This window comes from Sus scrofa, chromosome 7, assembly GCF_054392235.1.
Source record: "Sus scrofa isolate SSC_HxYL_T2T_F1_AM1 chromosome 7, Sscrofa_HxYL_maternal_Yorkshire_Landrace_v2.0, whole genome shotgun sequence".
Classification (NCBI taxonomy): domain Eukaryota; kingdom Metazoa; phylum Chordata; class Mammalia; order Artiodactyla; family Suidae; genus Sus; species Sus scrofa.
The window spans coordinates 133,926,044-133,942,563 of NC_139389.1; the positions used below are offsets into that span (position 1 = coordinate 133,926,044).

A 16,520-nucleotide genomic window follows, 5' to 3' on the forward strand; every position below is an offset into this window, starting at 1 on the left:
CTTGAGTGTTTGTATGAGATAGGAATGTGGCTTCATCTGGGGGGAATCCGTTCCACTAACACTGTATATTAAAATATCTGCAATAAAAATACTTTTCAACTTTTGTATAAGTACTTATTTTGCCCCACCAAGTTTTTACCACAGAATTGACTTTTTTTCTTATTCTGCTTTTCAAATAAGATGAGAGCCTTATGAACATACTGTGGTAAAAAGAGCGGGACAGCACCTCCTCGCTTTGGGCCAAGGTTGCCATTTGCTTTCTCTCTCAAATGTCATAGATGCCGTAGCTCAGACCCTGTTTCCTGCTCTTTTCGATCGATTCTAAAGGAAAAGCAATTAGGTGTGAACTAGACCAAGGGTGGAGTCGATGTCCTCTTTCCGAAAATGAGGTTTCTACCGGCTGAGCCTTTATCGTTAGTCGGCCGTGTTCACGACTAAGCCCTGATGTGCCCTGGCGGTGGGCACAGGCGATGGGGCTTCTGGAGCCGTGGCTGGGAGGCCCGCTCCGCGTGGCGCCGACTCAGGTGACTCCCAGGTGGCCGGGGTCTGGGGGTTGCGCGTGACCTTCTGGTGGTGTCCCCACTGGTCCAGGTGATGGGGACTGTCCTGGCAGACCTTTCTTTTGTCTTTTTAGGGCCACCCCCATGGCATGTGGAAGTTCCCAGGCTAGGGGTCCAATCAGAACTGCAGCTGCTGGCCTCACCACAGCCACAGCATCGCAGCGTCCGAGCCACGTCTGCAACCTACACCACAGCTCACGGCAACGCCAGATCCTTAACCCACTGAGCAGGGCCAGGAATCGAACCCACATCCGCATGGATCCTGTCCGGGTTTGTTTCTGCTGAGCTCCAGCGGGAACCCCCTGGCAGACCTTCCTCCTGGTGCCACGTGCCCATCTGATCATCCCTGAAACATGCTGTGCGTGAATCTGCCGCACCAGGCGTTCCCAGGCTGTCCTCAACTCCCCAGGAAAGAGCTTGCTTTCTGAGGAGTACTGCTCAGCTGCCCCTGCAGTCCTAAAAGGTTCTACAAGGTGAGCCGGATTGTAAGCGGTCTGCGGGTTTTCCTTGGTGAGAGGGGCGTGTAAATCATTGTCATCTCAGTGCTGGGGGAGGGGGGTTCAGTCTCTCGGTGTCTAATAAAAAGCGTGTGTGAATATGAAGGTGAGAGTGTGCACTTTACCTGAATCATAACATACTGATTTGCATTCCCTTTGATGAAATTACAGTCAAGGAAAATTGAATGACTGCCTTAAGTGTATGTCTTAGATGCCACCGGAAACAAGTAACTGGCGTGCTTCTAACCATTTCTATTCCATGGTCTCACCCAGAAATGCTGTTTTAAGACGACCGTGAAACTGCGCAGTGGTTAATTTAGGTAGATGGCTGTGGATATACACTTTCAAGAATAGAATTTACATGGAATGTGAGATTAATGTACTGACATTGGTTGGAAAGCCACACAGCTGGGACGGGATCCAGCCCAGGGGCAGACGGGGTCCCCATCGGGCTTGCCAGGGACCCATCACACACCCTCCAAGGCCTGTAGACTACATGGAGATCACGTGGCCTGGTCGTATTTGCTTTCCCCGGGGTGTAGGCGCGGCCTCCTGGAAGAGCGCGCAGAGCTTTTCCGGACGAACCGGAGGAGCCGCTGGCAGTGTGAGCGCGCGGTTCCGCTGTTGTGCTGGGGCAGCTGCTGCTTCCTAAATGTGTGTGTCCTCATTTCGCGTGTTCTGAACTCTGTCTGCGCGTTCTTGCATCCCATTTCCATCCCTTTGGCCGCTCTGTTTAAAAATGCCTCAGGCAACAGCGTCCGGGCCGTGGGCTTTGCCTGCGCTCAGCCCTGCGCTGCGCTGCCCGGGCACGGCCGCCGCGTCTCTGCTGCCACCTTCGGTGACGGCCCCGCTCACGGCACAGGGTCTGAAACGGAGAATAGGGCGTGAGCTCTTATTTCAGAGCCGAAAGTTAGGGCCTTGGTACCTGCCGCTCCTTCTCTGGAGAGAAAATCTTTCCTCACTTGTAATCGCTGCTTCCCATTCATGACAGCAGCAAGTCAGCACGGCTGCGGATGGTAGGGTTTGCTCCCTGCCTCGGGAACGCGCCTACGCGGTTGCACAGGCGAAGCGGGTGCTGCCGTCCGCCCTGTGAGAGGTGGTTTCAGAGCACCTCACCGGAGGGCACGGGTTCTCACAAGCCAGGCTTTCATCCGCCCCGGGGATGCGAGGATGTCCCGGTCAGGCCCGCTGGGATTTGGAAAGGGGGGCCTTTCAGGATTTCACTCATGTCCTAGCAGTGGTAGAGCTTCGGTTGGGATTTTTTAATGTCAGGCATGATGTAATTTTTTAACATCATGAACTATTTAAGATTTCTAATATAGATGTGCTTTTCCTAATCCACCCAGGGGCTGGGTGACATTTTTACGCATCTCCCTTTTGTGGGGATCCCGTGAAATGAAAGCAAGGCTCCCCAGGGACTTTTATGTGTGGCTCTGGCTCAGGGTTCCTGTGCCTTTGCCGTGACAAGGAGGTGCCATAGGAGGCCCGGGGCCCGGAGTCTGGCCGCCCGTCTCTCTTTGGGGAGACGTACCTTCCTTACTGCACCTGTTGAGAACTTCTGCCTTGGGAAGGTTTTCGTTCCCGGGGAAAGCCCTCTGCTGCCCGAGCCTGCTGGAGGCCCTGCCAGTGACATGGGTTTACTGTGGGCAGGTTGTGGCTCCTCGTTCATACCCCCTTCTGCTCTGAGCCCAGCAGGGACCGAGCCCGCACTGCCCTGGGCACGGCCACCGGCAGCTGTCACGTAGAGCGCTGCTGGTCTCCTGCCGTGGCCGGAATCTGGGCTGTTGGTTAAAAATGATCCCTGCGCCACCTCGTGGTTTGTGCCCTGTGCGCTACCCGCACCGGCCGAGCCCCTGAGGACAAGGCACGTGCAGGCCCCCAGCTCCTCTCTTGGCAGATGGGGTGGCACCAGCCACGTGTCCCAAGTCGTGGAACTTGCCCAGGACAGAGATGAGAGCAGGCCACGGCCCCCAGTGTCAGGGAGCTGCTGGTGCACGAAGGGAGCCGGATAGCAGCAGAGAATTCTGTTCAGGGGTCAGACAGAGACACGCCTGAGGGGTGCACCAGCAGTGGTGGCCAGGTCCTTAGACACGTAAAGAAAGGCTGGGGTGTCCTCACAGCACCAGGACCGCAGCTGTGTAAGGGCGCCGGGCCCCTCGGGGGTGGGGCCGCCTCTTTAGGTCCCAACTGAGGGGCTCAGCCCATCAGGGGCTCGAGGCATATGGAGCATCAGCGTGGGGAGGGCTCGGAGAAGGGACAGGACGAGGGGATTTTGTCCCCAGAACCGCGTGCAGGTGCTACAGTGTCGTCCAGGGCAGAGCCTGGGCAGACTCGGGCTCCTCTGGGTACAGCGCAGACAGCAGCCTGGAAGGGCCCGCCCTCGGGGCTCCCATAGAAGCCTTTGGAAATGCTGCTGCCAGGCGGGGTTGATGGGAGTGGCGGGCAGAGGACACAGTGGGGAGCTGGCTACCCTCAGGGTTGAAGAAACGAAATGGAGCCAAGAACACGGCTTGTGCAAGTGAGCAGGCTGGCAACGGGGCTGGGCAGAGGCTGGGCGAGGCTCGGGACGGGGAGGCCTGATGCGCGTCCCATCGGAGGTCGAGCTGCTCTGCCTGGACGCTGGTGGGAGGCAGGGGTCGGGGGGTGAGGCAGGGGCTCAGCTGCGGGCCGGGAGAGGTGCAGGCCTGTGGCCCGTGAGCTTCAGGGCCAGGCCCCTCCTTGCCTCCGTCCTCCTGCCAGACAGACGGGACCATAGCACACATTTGAGAGGCTTGTACAAGAGGTGTGAGATGTTGGAGTACCCAGCTGAGGGAAGATGCCCAAGGGGGGGACAGTACATACCAGGGACAGTCACCCGTCAGAGGTACCTGAGCTCATGGTAAGCATCACGACCACCTCTGACTGGTCTCAGGCCCGCGTCACACTCACCAAAGTCAGAAGTGGGGTGCTGCTCACCCTGGAGCCCGGGGCCGCCCTGCGGACAGCAGGGGAGGGAGCCAACAGGACCCTCTGACGTGGCCACAGTGGCATCCCGGTGGCAGTGAGATGTGAGCAGTGGGGCTGCTGGAGGTTGTGCTGTCTGGGCAGAGCGCAGAGCACAATAGGATGAGGCCGGGGATGGAGTGAAGCAAGCTGGGGAGGGGCAGGTGGCCGCGGGAAGGCCTGGGGCCCGTCACACTGCTCCCTGGGAGTCAGGAGGCCGGAGGCCACGGCGGCCTGGACGGCAGGAGACGGCAGGGCCCAGGTGCTACAGCCGTAGGCCACGCTGCCTCGGCCTGGGCTCCCTTCCGGGGGGGGGGCATCGGTGGGGTGGTGCCGCCGGGACGAGGCCTGAGCCGAGCCCACACTGACCTCCAGTGACTCCGCGCTTTGCATTGCAGTGCGCAGTGTGTAGCCAGGCGGGCGCCCTGAGCATTCCGGTGGCAATGGAGACAGATGGGCCTTTATCGGAAGAGGCGCAGACGCTGGGAAAGACAGTGAACGAAGAGGCTCGCCAGGTAAAAGCGCGCCCCTTAGAGACGTGTTAAGACGTGCACGTGACCTTGGAGCTGTGACAGCAGCGCCTCCGGCATCAGCGGGAGCGAAAAAATGTCGGTGACCACATGGGAGACGGTCAGTCGACACCCGGAGTGACCAGGGCAGAAGGAGCCGTTCTCAGGGACGAAGTGCCCCTGAGCTGCGCCTCCGTCTGCTCTAACAGCAGCCCTCCTGACTCTGAACTCCAGTCTGATGTTAACTAGAGCAAAACCCCAAAGGTTTGCAGTAATAATAGCCTCTGTCTCTGCTCCTTCTGGCCCTCTCCGACTTCTGCCTTGGCCCAGAGGGCTCCCCTCTTACTTGTCCGCGGAGCTAGTCCCGGCCTCCAGGCCCCAGGACACCAAGCAGAGCCCTGGTCCTGCCAACGGCAAGGTCACCCTCCTGCACCAGGGCCAGGGCTCTGCCAGGACCTGTGCAACACCCACGCTTAGGTTGTGAAAACACATGTTTAGATGACCACCGAGCCAAAGAAAGATCCTGTCGCTAGACTGGGAACACACAGGATTTAGGTTTTAACGAGGGCAGTGTGTGGAGTTCCTGCCTGTGTGAGGGGCCTTGCAGTGGCTGTGAACCTCTGATCACGCCCCCTGTTCTCAGTCCACACAGACGAATACAGGGCTAACTGGATTTAGCCCTTTCTGACTCTGAAACTTTAACCCCTTTGAGCTGTGTAAGAATCCCTGAAGACAATGCTGCAGTTCTGAAAGGAAACAGGTTAGAGTATTAGCTGAAATACTGCAGACTAAGTAAATGAAGGTGGTTTATAGGTGCCAGAGTCGTTAGGAGCTCAGAGAGGGGTTTTGTGTGTGTGTGTGTGTGTGTGTGTGTGTGTGTCTTTTGTCTATTTAGGACCACACCCGCAGCATATGGAGGTTCCCAGGTTAGAGGTCTAATCAGAGCTGTAGCCACTGGCCTACACCACAGCCACAGCAACACCAGATCTGAGCTTCATCTGCAACCTACACCACAGCTCACAGCCACACCGAATCCTTAACCCCCTGAAAGAGGCCAGGGATTGAACCCACAACCTCAAGGCTGCTAGTCAGATTTGTTTCTCCTGCAGCACGACAGGAACTCCATTTTTTGTTTATTTGTTTGTTTTTTTCAAGTAAATTATATTCCCCCCTTGATGCAACAGGATCAGATGTTACCAAGAGCACACACAGCAGGCCATCAAGACTGCACTGCCGAGCACGGCAGCCCCAACGCCCCCGTGACCTGGGGCTGTCAGCCCTGCTCTGTCTACCCCGGCTGACACAGGGGCTCCCAAGCTCGGTGTGAAGAAAAGAACCTAGAAACATCTCATTCCTAGTTTCTGTTATTGATGCTACGTTGAAATGAGAATATTTTGGATACACTGGGTTAAATAAAAAAAGATTATTAAAAGATATGCCACCTGTTGCTTTTCGCTTTCAACGTGGCTATTAGAAGATTTGGAATTACGTGCATGGCTGGCATTGTTTTCCAGCCTGACAGCACTGTGGACCTGACATGCCTTTTTCATGTTGCTGCTGGGGTACAGTGCCCACACTGACCCATCTGAGCCTCTTCCTACCCAGTGAGCTCTTAGCCTCACTTTAAGATAGAGGCAGGTGGATGCAAAAACTAAAAACACAGTGGGAGGACTTCCTTCCACGGCGCAGCGGGTTGAGAAACCACCTGCAGCGGTTCAGGCTCGAGTTGCTGTGGAAGCACAGGTTCAATCCCTGGCACAACACTGTATGTTAACAAGAATCTGGCACTGGGAGTTCCCATCGTGGCTCAGTGGTTAACGAACCCTACTAGCATCCATGAGGACGCAGGTTCGATCCCTGGCCTTGCTCAGCGGGTTAAGGATCCAGTGTTGCCGTCAGCTGTGGTGTAGGTCACAGATGCAGCTTAGATCCTGAGATGCTGTGGCTGTGGTGCAGGCCGGCAGCTACAGCTCCGATTCGACTCCTAGTCTGGGAACCTCCATATGCCACGGGTGTGGCCCTAAAAGGACAAAAAAAAAAAGAATCTGGCATTGCCACAGCTGCAGCTCAGATGCAGTCCCTGGCCGGGAACTTCTATGTGCCACAGATGTAGCCATTAAAAAAAAAAAAAAAAAATAGCAGAAAAACATCAGGAGCTCATTTTTTACTTAATCCAGTTGGGTTCCAGAATTTTCTCACAGTATTCTTAGCAATGAATCAATTGAATAAAAACCATGCAAAGCCTTCTGTTTTTCTCTGTGCGGGTATTCATCTTCCTTCTCGACTTTTTCCTTCACTCGGAATCTGAGGTCAGCTCTTCGATCACCGTTTTCATTTTCCAGCTTCAGGTGGGCCGAGGACGTGCACACAGGCCTGCTGATGCGGACAGTCAGAGGGAGCCACGGCCAGCCTCCCCCGCCCAGCAGGCCTGTCTGCAGCTCTGTGACCACGTAGCCTTCAGGTCGCTCAGGACGCCCGGTGCCCATCGTGGGAAGGGCAATGGATGGCTTACAAGCCGTCTTTCCACGCTAGACGTTGCAGGGTTGGAGGATTCTTTCTGGTCCGTCCTTGGGCTTGAGAGTTAAACCTAAGAAAGGAACACACCACGCGGGGAATGTCGTGGACTTAGCACGTGATCACCCCATCTGTGGCCGTGGTTCTGGTGGAGGGCTTACCCCGTAGAAGACTGAGAAGCAAATCCGAATGGCCTTCTCCTCTTGAGACAAACGGACTTGGAAGCGGCAGTGGTGGCCACTGCCCAGGGGACCTCCCAGCTGGCTGACCGTCCAGGGGCCCGGGAGGAGGTGCACCTGCACAGGTGACAAGGAGAACGGTCCCCAGAGTTCTGAGTTGACAAGGAGAACGGTCCCCAGAGTTTTGAGTCACACTGTGCAGACAGGGTATTCCTTGGAGAGCTCAGAGCGTGTTTGTCTTGCTGGTTTGTTTTCATGACTCTTGAAATCAGACTGTGCGACTGAGTTTTCTGTGTAATTGACATTCTTGCAAGACCGACTCCCCTCCTTCCCCCTCGGCAGATGTCCCCGGATCTCGTTCCTGGGTTGAAAGACTGGGCTTCTAAGAGAGCAGTTCTCTACCAAGTTGACACAGGCCAGTCAGAACCCCAGCAGTACCTGTGTTTTTAAAAATTGAGTAGCTAAAATTCATGTGGAAACGCAGAGATCAAGAATAGCTGAAATACGAGTTCCCTTCGTGGCTCAGCAGTTAATGAACCTGACTAGTATCCATGAAGATGCGGGTTCAATTTCTGGCCTCACTCAGCAGGTTAAGGATCCAGCGTTGCTGTGAACTGTGGTGTAGGTCACAGACACAACTCAGATCCTGCATTGCTGTGGCTGTGGTGTAGGCCAGCAGCTGCAGCTCCGATTCGACCCTTGGCCTGGGAACCTCCATAGGCTGTGGGTGTGGCCCTAAAAAGCAAAAAAAAAAAAAAAAAAAACTGAAATAACTCTGGGAAAGACTAGCATGACCCATTTAAGACTTAGTGTAGCTTTCTGTGTGTCAGTGTGAGTATCAACCTATGTAATGGAAGCTGTTTCTTAAACCTAAGAGCGTGGTCTCAGGTGCAATACTTGGTATGACAGACTCTTAATTTGGAGTCACGTTCCCGGAATTCGCCAAAACACTGTGGTTAAAGCAAAAGTATCAGAGTTCCTGTCGTGGCGCAGTGGTTAGCGAATCTGACTAGGAACTGTGAGGTTGCGGGTTCAATCCCTGGCCTTGCTCAGTGGGTTGAGGATCCGGCGTTGCCGTGAGCTGTGGTGTAGGTCACAGAAGCAGCTCGGATCCTGCATGGCTGTGGCTGTGGTGTAGGCCGGCAGCTGTAGCTCCGATTCAACCCCTAGCCTGGGAACCTCCATATGCCACGGATGTGGCCCTAAAAAGACAAGAAGACAAAAAAAAAAAAAAGCAAAGGTACCAAGATGCAGGGGAAATTTATATCCATCATTTGGGGACCAAATTGACGTAAGACGTTATCAGAGTTCCAAAGTAGGTTTTTCAGTTTTTCTGTGTAGTAGTTTGAACATTTTCAATGCCCTGTTGAGTTCATTTTATTTTTCCAAAGTAATTTCTCATTTCTTTGAAATAATTTGAATGTGGGCTCAGGACGTGTGCGAGAGAAATGATGGAATTGTGCAAGAATCCAGGCCCTGATGCGGTTGGTTAGAACTTCATGGAGAAATTCTGCTGTATGTTTTCCTATCAGAACTATAATTTGAGGTTTTTCTTTGAAAAACTCCCGTAACCCTTTTATAGAACCTCCAAAGAAAACTGGTAAATTTCGTGTGAATGATATTTCTATCAGTCTTTTTTTTTTTTTTTTTTTTTTGGCTTTTTAGGGCCGCACCTGCAGCATAGGGAGGCTCCCAGACTAGTGGTCCAGTTGGAGCTGTAGCCGCTGGCCTACACCACAGCCACAGCAACGCGGGATCCAAGCCACGTCTGCCACCTACACCACAGCTCATGGCAACACCAGATCCTTAACCCACTGAGCGAGCCAGGGATCAAACCCACAACCTCATGGTTCCCAGTCAGGTTTGTTTCTGCTGTGCCACAACGGGAACTGTGACATTTACAATGTTCCCAGTCATCCTTTTTAGCAGAAGGTGGGGAGGAAAGCCGAGTCAGCCGTGCAGATCAGGAGGCGGGCAGTGAAGTTTATTCCTCCGTCGATGCGTGGGATGCCCGCGAGGCTTGTGCACGTAGGAGAAGAGCTGACCGTGGCGCGCGTGGTGCGTGGAAGGAAGTGTCTTCCCCTCCCCCCGCCATCCCAACCTGTGCTGGCGAAGCCAGAGATCTGGCCCCTTAGCAGACTTTGGTGAGTTCTGTCCTGAATTAAGCAGTGAGCCCTCTTCTGTACGGTTCTCACAGGCTCTGTAGGTGCAGCCTCCAGGGCTGCCGTTGTCACACCGCTGTTTGCCTCGAGCACCTCTGCAGAGCTGTGTGTGCCTGGTGTCGCGTGTCTTGTCGGCCCCACCAGGACAGCTTGCTGTGCAGCACAGCCTCCGCCCGGGGCATCTGCTCAGGGTGCCCGGCTGCGGGATGGCGCCCTCTTTTCCCACCTCCCCCTTGTGGTTTGTCACACTGCCCTCTGCTTTCTACACGGGCTTAGAATGGCTGTGCAGAAAGGCTCAAATGGGTCCCTCACACTCTGTGTCCTTCCGGAAGCTTCCAGGGTCCCATGGGCTTTCTGTTTGCATTTACCCGTTCCAGCGCCAAGGTTTTTATTATTGCCTTTCCATCAAAATGTGCCCTCTCTTCAGAATGCCTATCGCAGCAGTGATTAAATATCTCAGGCACCCGAAAAGCTTGGTTTCGTTTGGCTTCGCTTTGCTTTGTTTTACAGCTCGACACGGAGTGGCCATAAAATTGTTAGTCGTTCCCTGAGTTTCTCGTGGGTCTGAGGCCAACGTGTCCCCAGATGAGAGCACTTCTACAAGGACTGTGACCGAGACAAGCAGCCCTTCGGGGACGGGGGGGCCTCCACAGTCCTCTGACGTGGGTGGTGTGGTCCCGAAGCCACCTTGCACTAGTCCCCGGGGAAAGATGAGAATCCTTGCCTTTGCCATGAATGAACATTAATATTCAAATAGCATCTCTAGAAGTAACCCTGAAATGATGTCACACTAGAATCTTTCCGAGCCTTGCCATGCGTGTAGTTTTCATAGATAACGCTTGCAGAGAACCCTGGGAAGCCGTGGCTCTGCCAGTCCAGGCAGTCACCATGCGCGGCTCTAGCAGGTCCTTGGATATTTGGTTAAAGGGAAGAGAAGGACTTTGCCTATCATGCCAGCGATGCTGGCCGCCTGGACGCTGGGGGGAGCTGTCAGGGATGTGTTCTTGTTTTTTCTGGTAGCTGTCTGATCACCACCACAAAAGCAACTTCTTTAAATGTTGTCTCCCTTTCGCTGGAGATGCTGAAGAGAAGGGAAGATATGATGCTGGCTCGTGGTCCTCACGAGCTGGCAGCCCGCAGGTACCCAGGTCGGGTTAGGCGATTTCGACGGCTCGTGCTTAGGTTTCAGAGATTCTGGGAGTGATAGAGTGGTCCTGCCTCGGAAACCCAATACTCTTACTATTCATGGAAACAGACGCGTCGCTCTACAAACTCCCCATGTCGGGGCCCTTTCTTTGCGGACACAGTTCTGCAAGTCCTCATGCAGAAAGGGATTCATTTAACTTTTTTTTTTTTTTTGAAGTAAAGCCAAAATGCCCTAAGCTTCAGTAAGAAAATGGCAGTAACTTACCCTTCATCTTAGGAACTTTTATGTAAATAGTTACAGTGTTTCTCGCAGTTCTAGAGGATGGGATTTTAGGTAAATATACTGTTTCTAAGCTCCAGAGGATTCTCCCACACATTGAATACCTCTCATCTTAGGGATCTTTTTTCAGATTTGAAAGAAGTTTTAGACCTGTTTGTTTGTTGGGTTTTTGTTTGTCTTTGTAGGGCCACACCTGCAGCATATGGACGTTCCCAGGCTAGGGGTAGAATGGGAGCTAAGCTGCCGACCTACACCACAGCCACAGCGAGGCCGGATCCTTAACCCACTGAGTGAGGCCAGGGATCGAACCCGTGTCCTCATGGATGCTAGTCGGGTGCGTTAACCGCTGAGCCATGACGGGAATGCCAGTTTTAGACCTGGTATTGGCTTTGAATCCATTCATTCTCTTTATTTACAGAGGCTTGCTGAGATGCCTCTGTAGCGGACAGAGCCGTGAACGGCTCCGGTCACAGTTGATAAAATAGGAAGCCTTCTCCACTGAGGGGCTTAGTAGAGCCGGTCCCTGTGCCAAGTGCGCCCCCAAGAGCCCCCAGGGTCAGCGCTGCGCACGCCAACCTTCCCAGCAGTCGTTGGGTCCCGTTGAGTAGCTGCCCCTGGTCACTGTGGGTGGTGACGGTCCCCGCGGGCTCAGCACAGAGCACGCACGTCCGGGTCCCAGGTCTGCAGCCAACGCCGTGCGTTTTCATTCCAGGCGCAGAAGGACCTGAAGAAGGACCGGCCCGTGGTGCGCCGCAAGTCCGAGCTGCCCCAGGACCTGCACGCCAAGGGCGCCCTGGAGGCCCCCGGCCGGGCCGAGGAGCTGGCCCCCCAGGACGGGCGCTAGCCCCGCCGCGGCGCCACCCTGCAGCACCTGTAGAAGCCCGTGCTCTGTGTGCCATGCCCGTCAGTTACACTCAAGTGCAAGCGCCCTCCGACCCGACCCGACCCGACCCGACCCAGGCAGTCACGCCCTCCCGCCTCGGCTCGAGACCAGAGGTCAAGCAAGGGGGACCTCCTGGGTCCGACTGCAGGGCTGCGGGCGCTCACGGTGTCGCCCCCCCCCCCCCCCGCACCCCGTGGCCTCGCGCCCCCGGCAGGTCCCAGATCAGACAGTCTCCCAAAGTCAGAGCTAAGGCAGGCGCCCTGGTCGCCCGCGCCACCTTCTGCCCAGATGGGATTTGTGGCCATTCAAGGCAGCGGCCCTGAGGGGTCACGTCACTCTTTCGCATCAGAGCAGTTCTGCCAGAAGCCGCGACGTGGCGTTTTCAAGACTCCGCCGCCGTTGAGGTTGTTTCACATGATGGTCACGCCAGCGGTTGCTTTCGGGGGTGTTGGGCTGGTTGGGGTGGCAGGGGTGAGTTGTTTTCATTTCATCGAAGTGCTCCTTTGCTGTCCTTGTGACTGCACCCCCTGGGGAAGTGGCGGGACAGCCCTGGGCCCTGCGTTACCCCCTGCACCCCGGGTCCCGCCCCTCTTGGGGGCCGCTCCAGCCGGACAGCCGCGTCCGGGTCCGGCGCGGGACCTGGGAGACGCACGTGGGCTTTAAAGGGAGCTTCCTCTTGACTGGAACCAGAATCTCGACAATGACGTGTTCGTGTCTTACTTTGCAGATTTTTTTCGCCCCTGTTCCCACGTTGTTGCCCTGGCACAAGGCTCTCGGATCAGTGAAATGCTGCTCCCCGAGCCCGGCGCCTTCTGTAGGGAGTTAGGCCGAGAGCGCTTGGGGTGAGGCCGGTTCTCAGCCTGGGCGAGAGCTGCAGCTGCAGCCGCCGCCGCGCGGAAAGGAGCGGGGCCCGGCCGCGGCGGGGCTCCCACGCGTCTTTGTGAGCAAGCGCGCTCAGCCCTCGCCTCCGAAGGAAAACACAGCGTCTGGGGTTTCGTGGGTCTTCAATGCTGCTAACTATTTGAGACTTCCTTGCATGTACTGAGCTTTTTGTTTTCGATGGAACAGCACGAGGAGACAAATCTTTAAACTTAGTGCTTTGTCTGTTCTTTATTTCTCTCAGGGTGGCCAGTATTTTGACTTACTTGTCCCGCTTGAAAGCATTTGAGATGCGTGCTGCTGCTGCTCTAAACTAGTGGCTCTGGTTTCCTCTCTCTGGCGTAAGATGCTAGAGCTTAACGTCAAATGTCTCGATGCATCACAGGTAAAGTGTGGCTTCTTTCAGGATCTGTCTCGGAGTCGAGGCCTCAGGAATCCACTAAAACAATGTGAAGAGCAGCCCGGGGGCTGAACTTAGGTTGGTTGCACCTAAATCCTTGTCGTCAGAGGCAAGTCACGCGGGGGGAGGGACGCCTTGTGTTCGGAGCGAGCCCTGAATTAGGAGCTTCCCCAGCTGGAAGCAGAGACACCCGCTTTGGGAGAAGAAACACCTGAGAAACTTGACAAGTCCCCGCCCGCTTTACCATAATGACATTTATAGTTTTTAAAAAGTTTAGATGCCTTCTCCTTCTGAGGGAAAAAGGGTGCTTTTTATTGTATAAAGCAGCAGCGTCTTATGTATCCTGATATCCCATTGTTTGAACTTGCGTCTTTGGCTGATAGATTCTCAAGTATCCTTGACCTGGATGTTAGAATGTGTGTTCGAGAGGTTTCTGGGAAGCCTCTCCTTTTGCCCTCGGGGAAAAAGCAAAATAGCAACGTTTGGGCGATGGGCAGAGCGTGGCATACAGAAGCATCTTTTTGTCTAGGTTTTACTTCTGCTCTTTATTGAAGACAAACATTCACCACAAGGGAGGGGGAAACAAAAGTTTTGAGAGAAACTAATCTTCTTTGACAAGAGTTATTATTTAATATTTTGGCCTATTAAAGCTTTCCTGGTTAGAACTCAGACTCCCCGTGCCAGTTGTTCAACGGACATACTATCCCATACTGTTTTCCTCTGTGCCCAACTGATTTCAAAAGTACTGCATTGCAAATAAACTGGTGACTGTTTTTCTTCATAAAGTTCTGCATTTGGCATCTTCACTCTTTCCAAAATGTATCTGTACATCAGCAATGTCACTATTCCGAGTGTCTTTTTAGTGTGGCTGTAGTCTGGCTTCCTTTTACTATTGTACATACATTGTATCTTTGTTTTACGGTATCGAGTAATAAAAATGTAGACTTCATATTTTGTACAAAATGTCCTATGTACAGAATAAAAAAAGTTCATAGAAACAGCAAAACTAGGTAAGTGGCACAATTATTTTTCTTTAGGGAAGATCTGTAACTTTCTGCTTTAGTGAAATGTTTAGTGCCTACAACTTTTTTAACATTTTGTAATTCAGGACTTTTTGTTTCGACATTGTTTACGCAGAGAAACTTCATACACTTGCCATTTAATATGCTCTTTTCTCTAATTTAAAAAAAAAAAAAAACCTCTAAAAATGGTGTATTATATGGACTAAATAAAGAACATGTGAATTTTATTGCTCATCATGATGCTACATTTAGCCATGGTGTTGGGCAAGCTGGTTCTGAGTATCATCAGGTGACGGTGAGGGCAGGGCAGCCATCCAGGGGCACGGGCTGGAGGACGGGAGCGCCACCCTCGCCCAGCACGGGCTGGGCGCCGCTGTGCCGCCCACCACCGCCGGGCGGGTCTCGGCCGAGCCCCTGCGGGCTCCCTGTTTCGCTTCTCCGGCGGTGGCTTCTTTTTAGTGACCACCCCTTGTCTTGTGAGGAGGCAGAGGAACTCGGAATGCCACGCGTAGGAATGGAACTGTTTGAGCCCTGACCACGATGTTGAAAACTATTCTTGAAGAGACATTCAGGTCCCCAAAACAGGGCGGGATTTTGGGATCCTGGCCCCCCCGTCAAGCTCTTGCGAAGGGTCGCCTGGAGCGGGCCCAGACTGGAGTTGTTCCAGGTCCCGGCGATGAGCCCACCTCCTCAGCGCTGCTTCGGAGGCGTCCCAGCAGGTGCGTGCGGCCCAAGGCCCCCCCACCCCGCTCTCCTTATCGGCCAGGTGGCCCCTGTGACGCCCCCACCGTGACAGCAGCGCGGGGGTGGCCCTCGGAGCTCAGGGGCGGCGACGAGGCCAGAGCCCATCCCCGTGTCTCTGTGGCCTGAGCGTCCGGTGGTGGGCATGTTTCGGAGACACGGGTGCCCGCTGCCGAGCAGCAGGCACCCGGGGCTGAAGACACCTCCGCTCAGGTCCAGCTTCTTTGTCTCCCATCTCGCACACGGGGGCTGGGGGTGCGGGCCGCCGGGTCCGTGCTCAGGACGAGGATTCTGGAGAGAACGGATTGAGGAGAGGAGGCCGGCTTCGCGCTGTCCAGGTAGTGAGGGGCCGGAAAGCGGAGTTCCTGGCTCAGCAGAAACGAACCTGACCAGCTCCCACAAGGATGCAGGTTCGATCCCTGGCCTCGCCCAGCTGGTCAGGGATCTGGCGTTGCCGTGAGCTGTGGTGTAGGTCACAGACGCAGCTCTGATCCCGAGTTGCTGGGGCTGTGGTGTAGGCCGGAAGGTACAGCTCCGATCCAACCCCTAGCCTGGGAACCTCCATATGCCACGGGTTTGGCCCTAAAAAGACAGAAAATAATAATAATACAAAGAGGCTGGAAAGCACAATCCAAATGGCCTAGTGCCTCCTTCCCAGATAACCGGTCCGGAACCATCGCTGTCCCGGGACAGCAGCTGATTCTGGCCGCACCCCTGTGCCCGGGGCTGTGGTGGGTGCCCCCTCGTAGGTGTCAGTTTACTTAATTCTCACACCCGCCCCGGTTATACCTCCTGAAAAAGGAGGAGACCAAGGCTCTCCGAGGGTAAGTCGCCGCCCAAGGTCACGGCGGCGCGGAGGAGCCGGGCTTCTGCCCAGCAGGGGCCCTGGAGCACCAGCCCCTCCCCACTCCACTGCGCTGTGGGGACACCAGGACACGGCAGGGGCCGGGCTAGGGCCAGAACCTCAGGGGCCATCCAGGCCGGTGGCCTGCGCACACCTCAGAAGCTGTGGGTTTTATGTCCATTTAAATCTTGTAACATTTTATCTAAAAACATTCAAAGCGTGTTATTCCAAGTTGCAACACTTTGAAGGCCACCAACTCGTTAGTTTCTATTCTCACTAACTTTATTTGACTCATAGGAACCTCTCCGTTTGTCAAAACTTCAGCTCTTGCTGCGTATGTGTGGTTTCACGCTGGAGTTCACGGCAGCGGGATAGGTTCCAACTCCCAGAACGTTCGAAATCACTGAGGATAACATTTTCAGAGAAGGAAGTAGTTCCTGCAGGTGAAGACAAGTGGTTTTGATACTGGAAATTCGGTACCTGTCCCCCAGGCTGGATGAGAATAAAGAGGCAGGGTTTTGAGGAAACGAAACGAAGTGTCCAATGTGTCAGCGAATGAAGAGCGAATCAGACTAACGTCCCGAAAACGACCGTCTTGTTTTCTGGGGAGAAAACAGGAGGATTCATGGGGCTGGGGAGTTGCCTGGTGGCTCAGCAAGTTAAGAATCCAGCATTGACAGCACCATGTTCAGGTCACTGCTGTGGCACGGGTTCGATCCCTGGCCCGGGAACTTCCACGTGCTTCTAGCGCAGCCAAAACAAACAAAAAATTAAAATAAAGGGGCTGGGGCCCTGAGGCTGCGGGCTGATGCCGCATGAAGTTGGCGGTTCTGCTGAGACTAGGCGTCTCCTGACCATGATGTCAGCTCTGGCCGCCTCGGTCCTCTGCCCCCGGTCAAGATGCCTTATTCTCCGTGTTTTT

At 54.5% G+C, this 16,520-nt stretch overlaps 1 protein-coding gene across 1 annotated transcript in view; it reads left to right on the plus strand.

The window, feature by feature from the left end:
• The window catches only part of PPP2R5C (protein phosphatase 2 regulatory subunit B'gamma), a 192,490-nt gene extending 178,250 nt beyond the window's left edge, over positions 1–14,240 (plus strand). The window contains exons 21-22 of the mRNA XM_021081604.2: positions 4,438–4,554; positions 11,542–14,240. Of these exons, the coding sequence (XP_020937263.2) occupies positions 4,438–4,554; positions 11,542–11,673 (249 nt within the window). The 3' untranslated portion in view covers positions 11,674–14,240. The remainder of the gene's footprint in view (positions 1–4,437; positions 4,555–11,541) is intronic.
• The last annotated feature ends 2,280 nt before the right edge of the window (positions 14,241–16,520 follow it).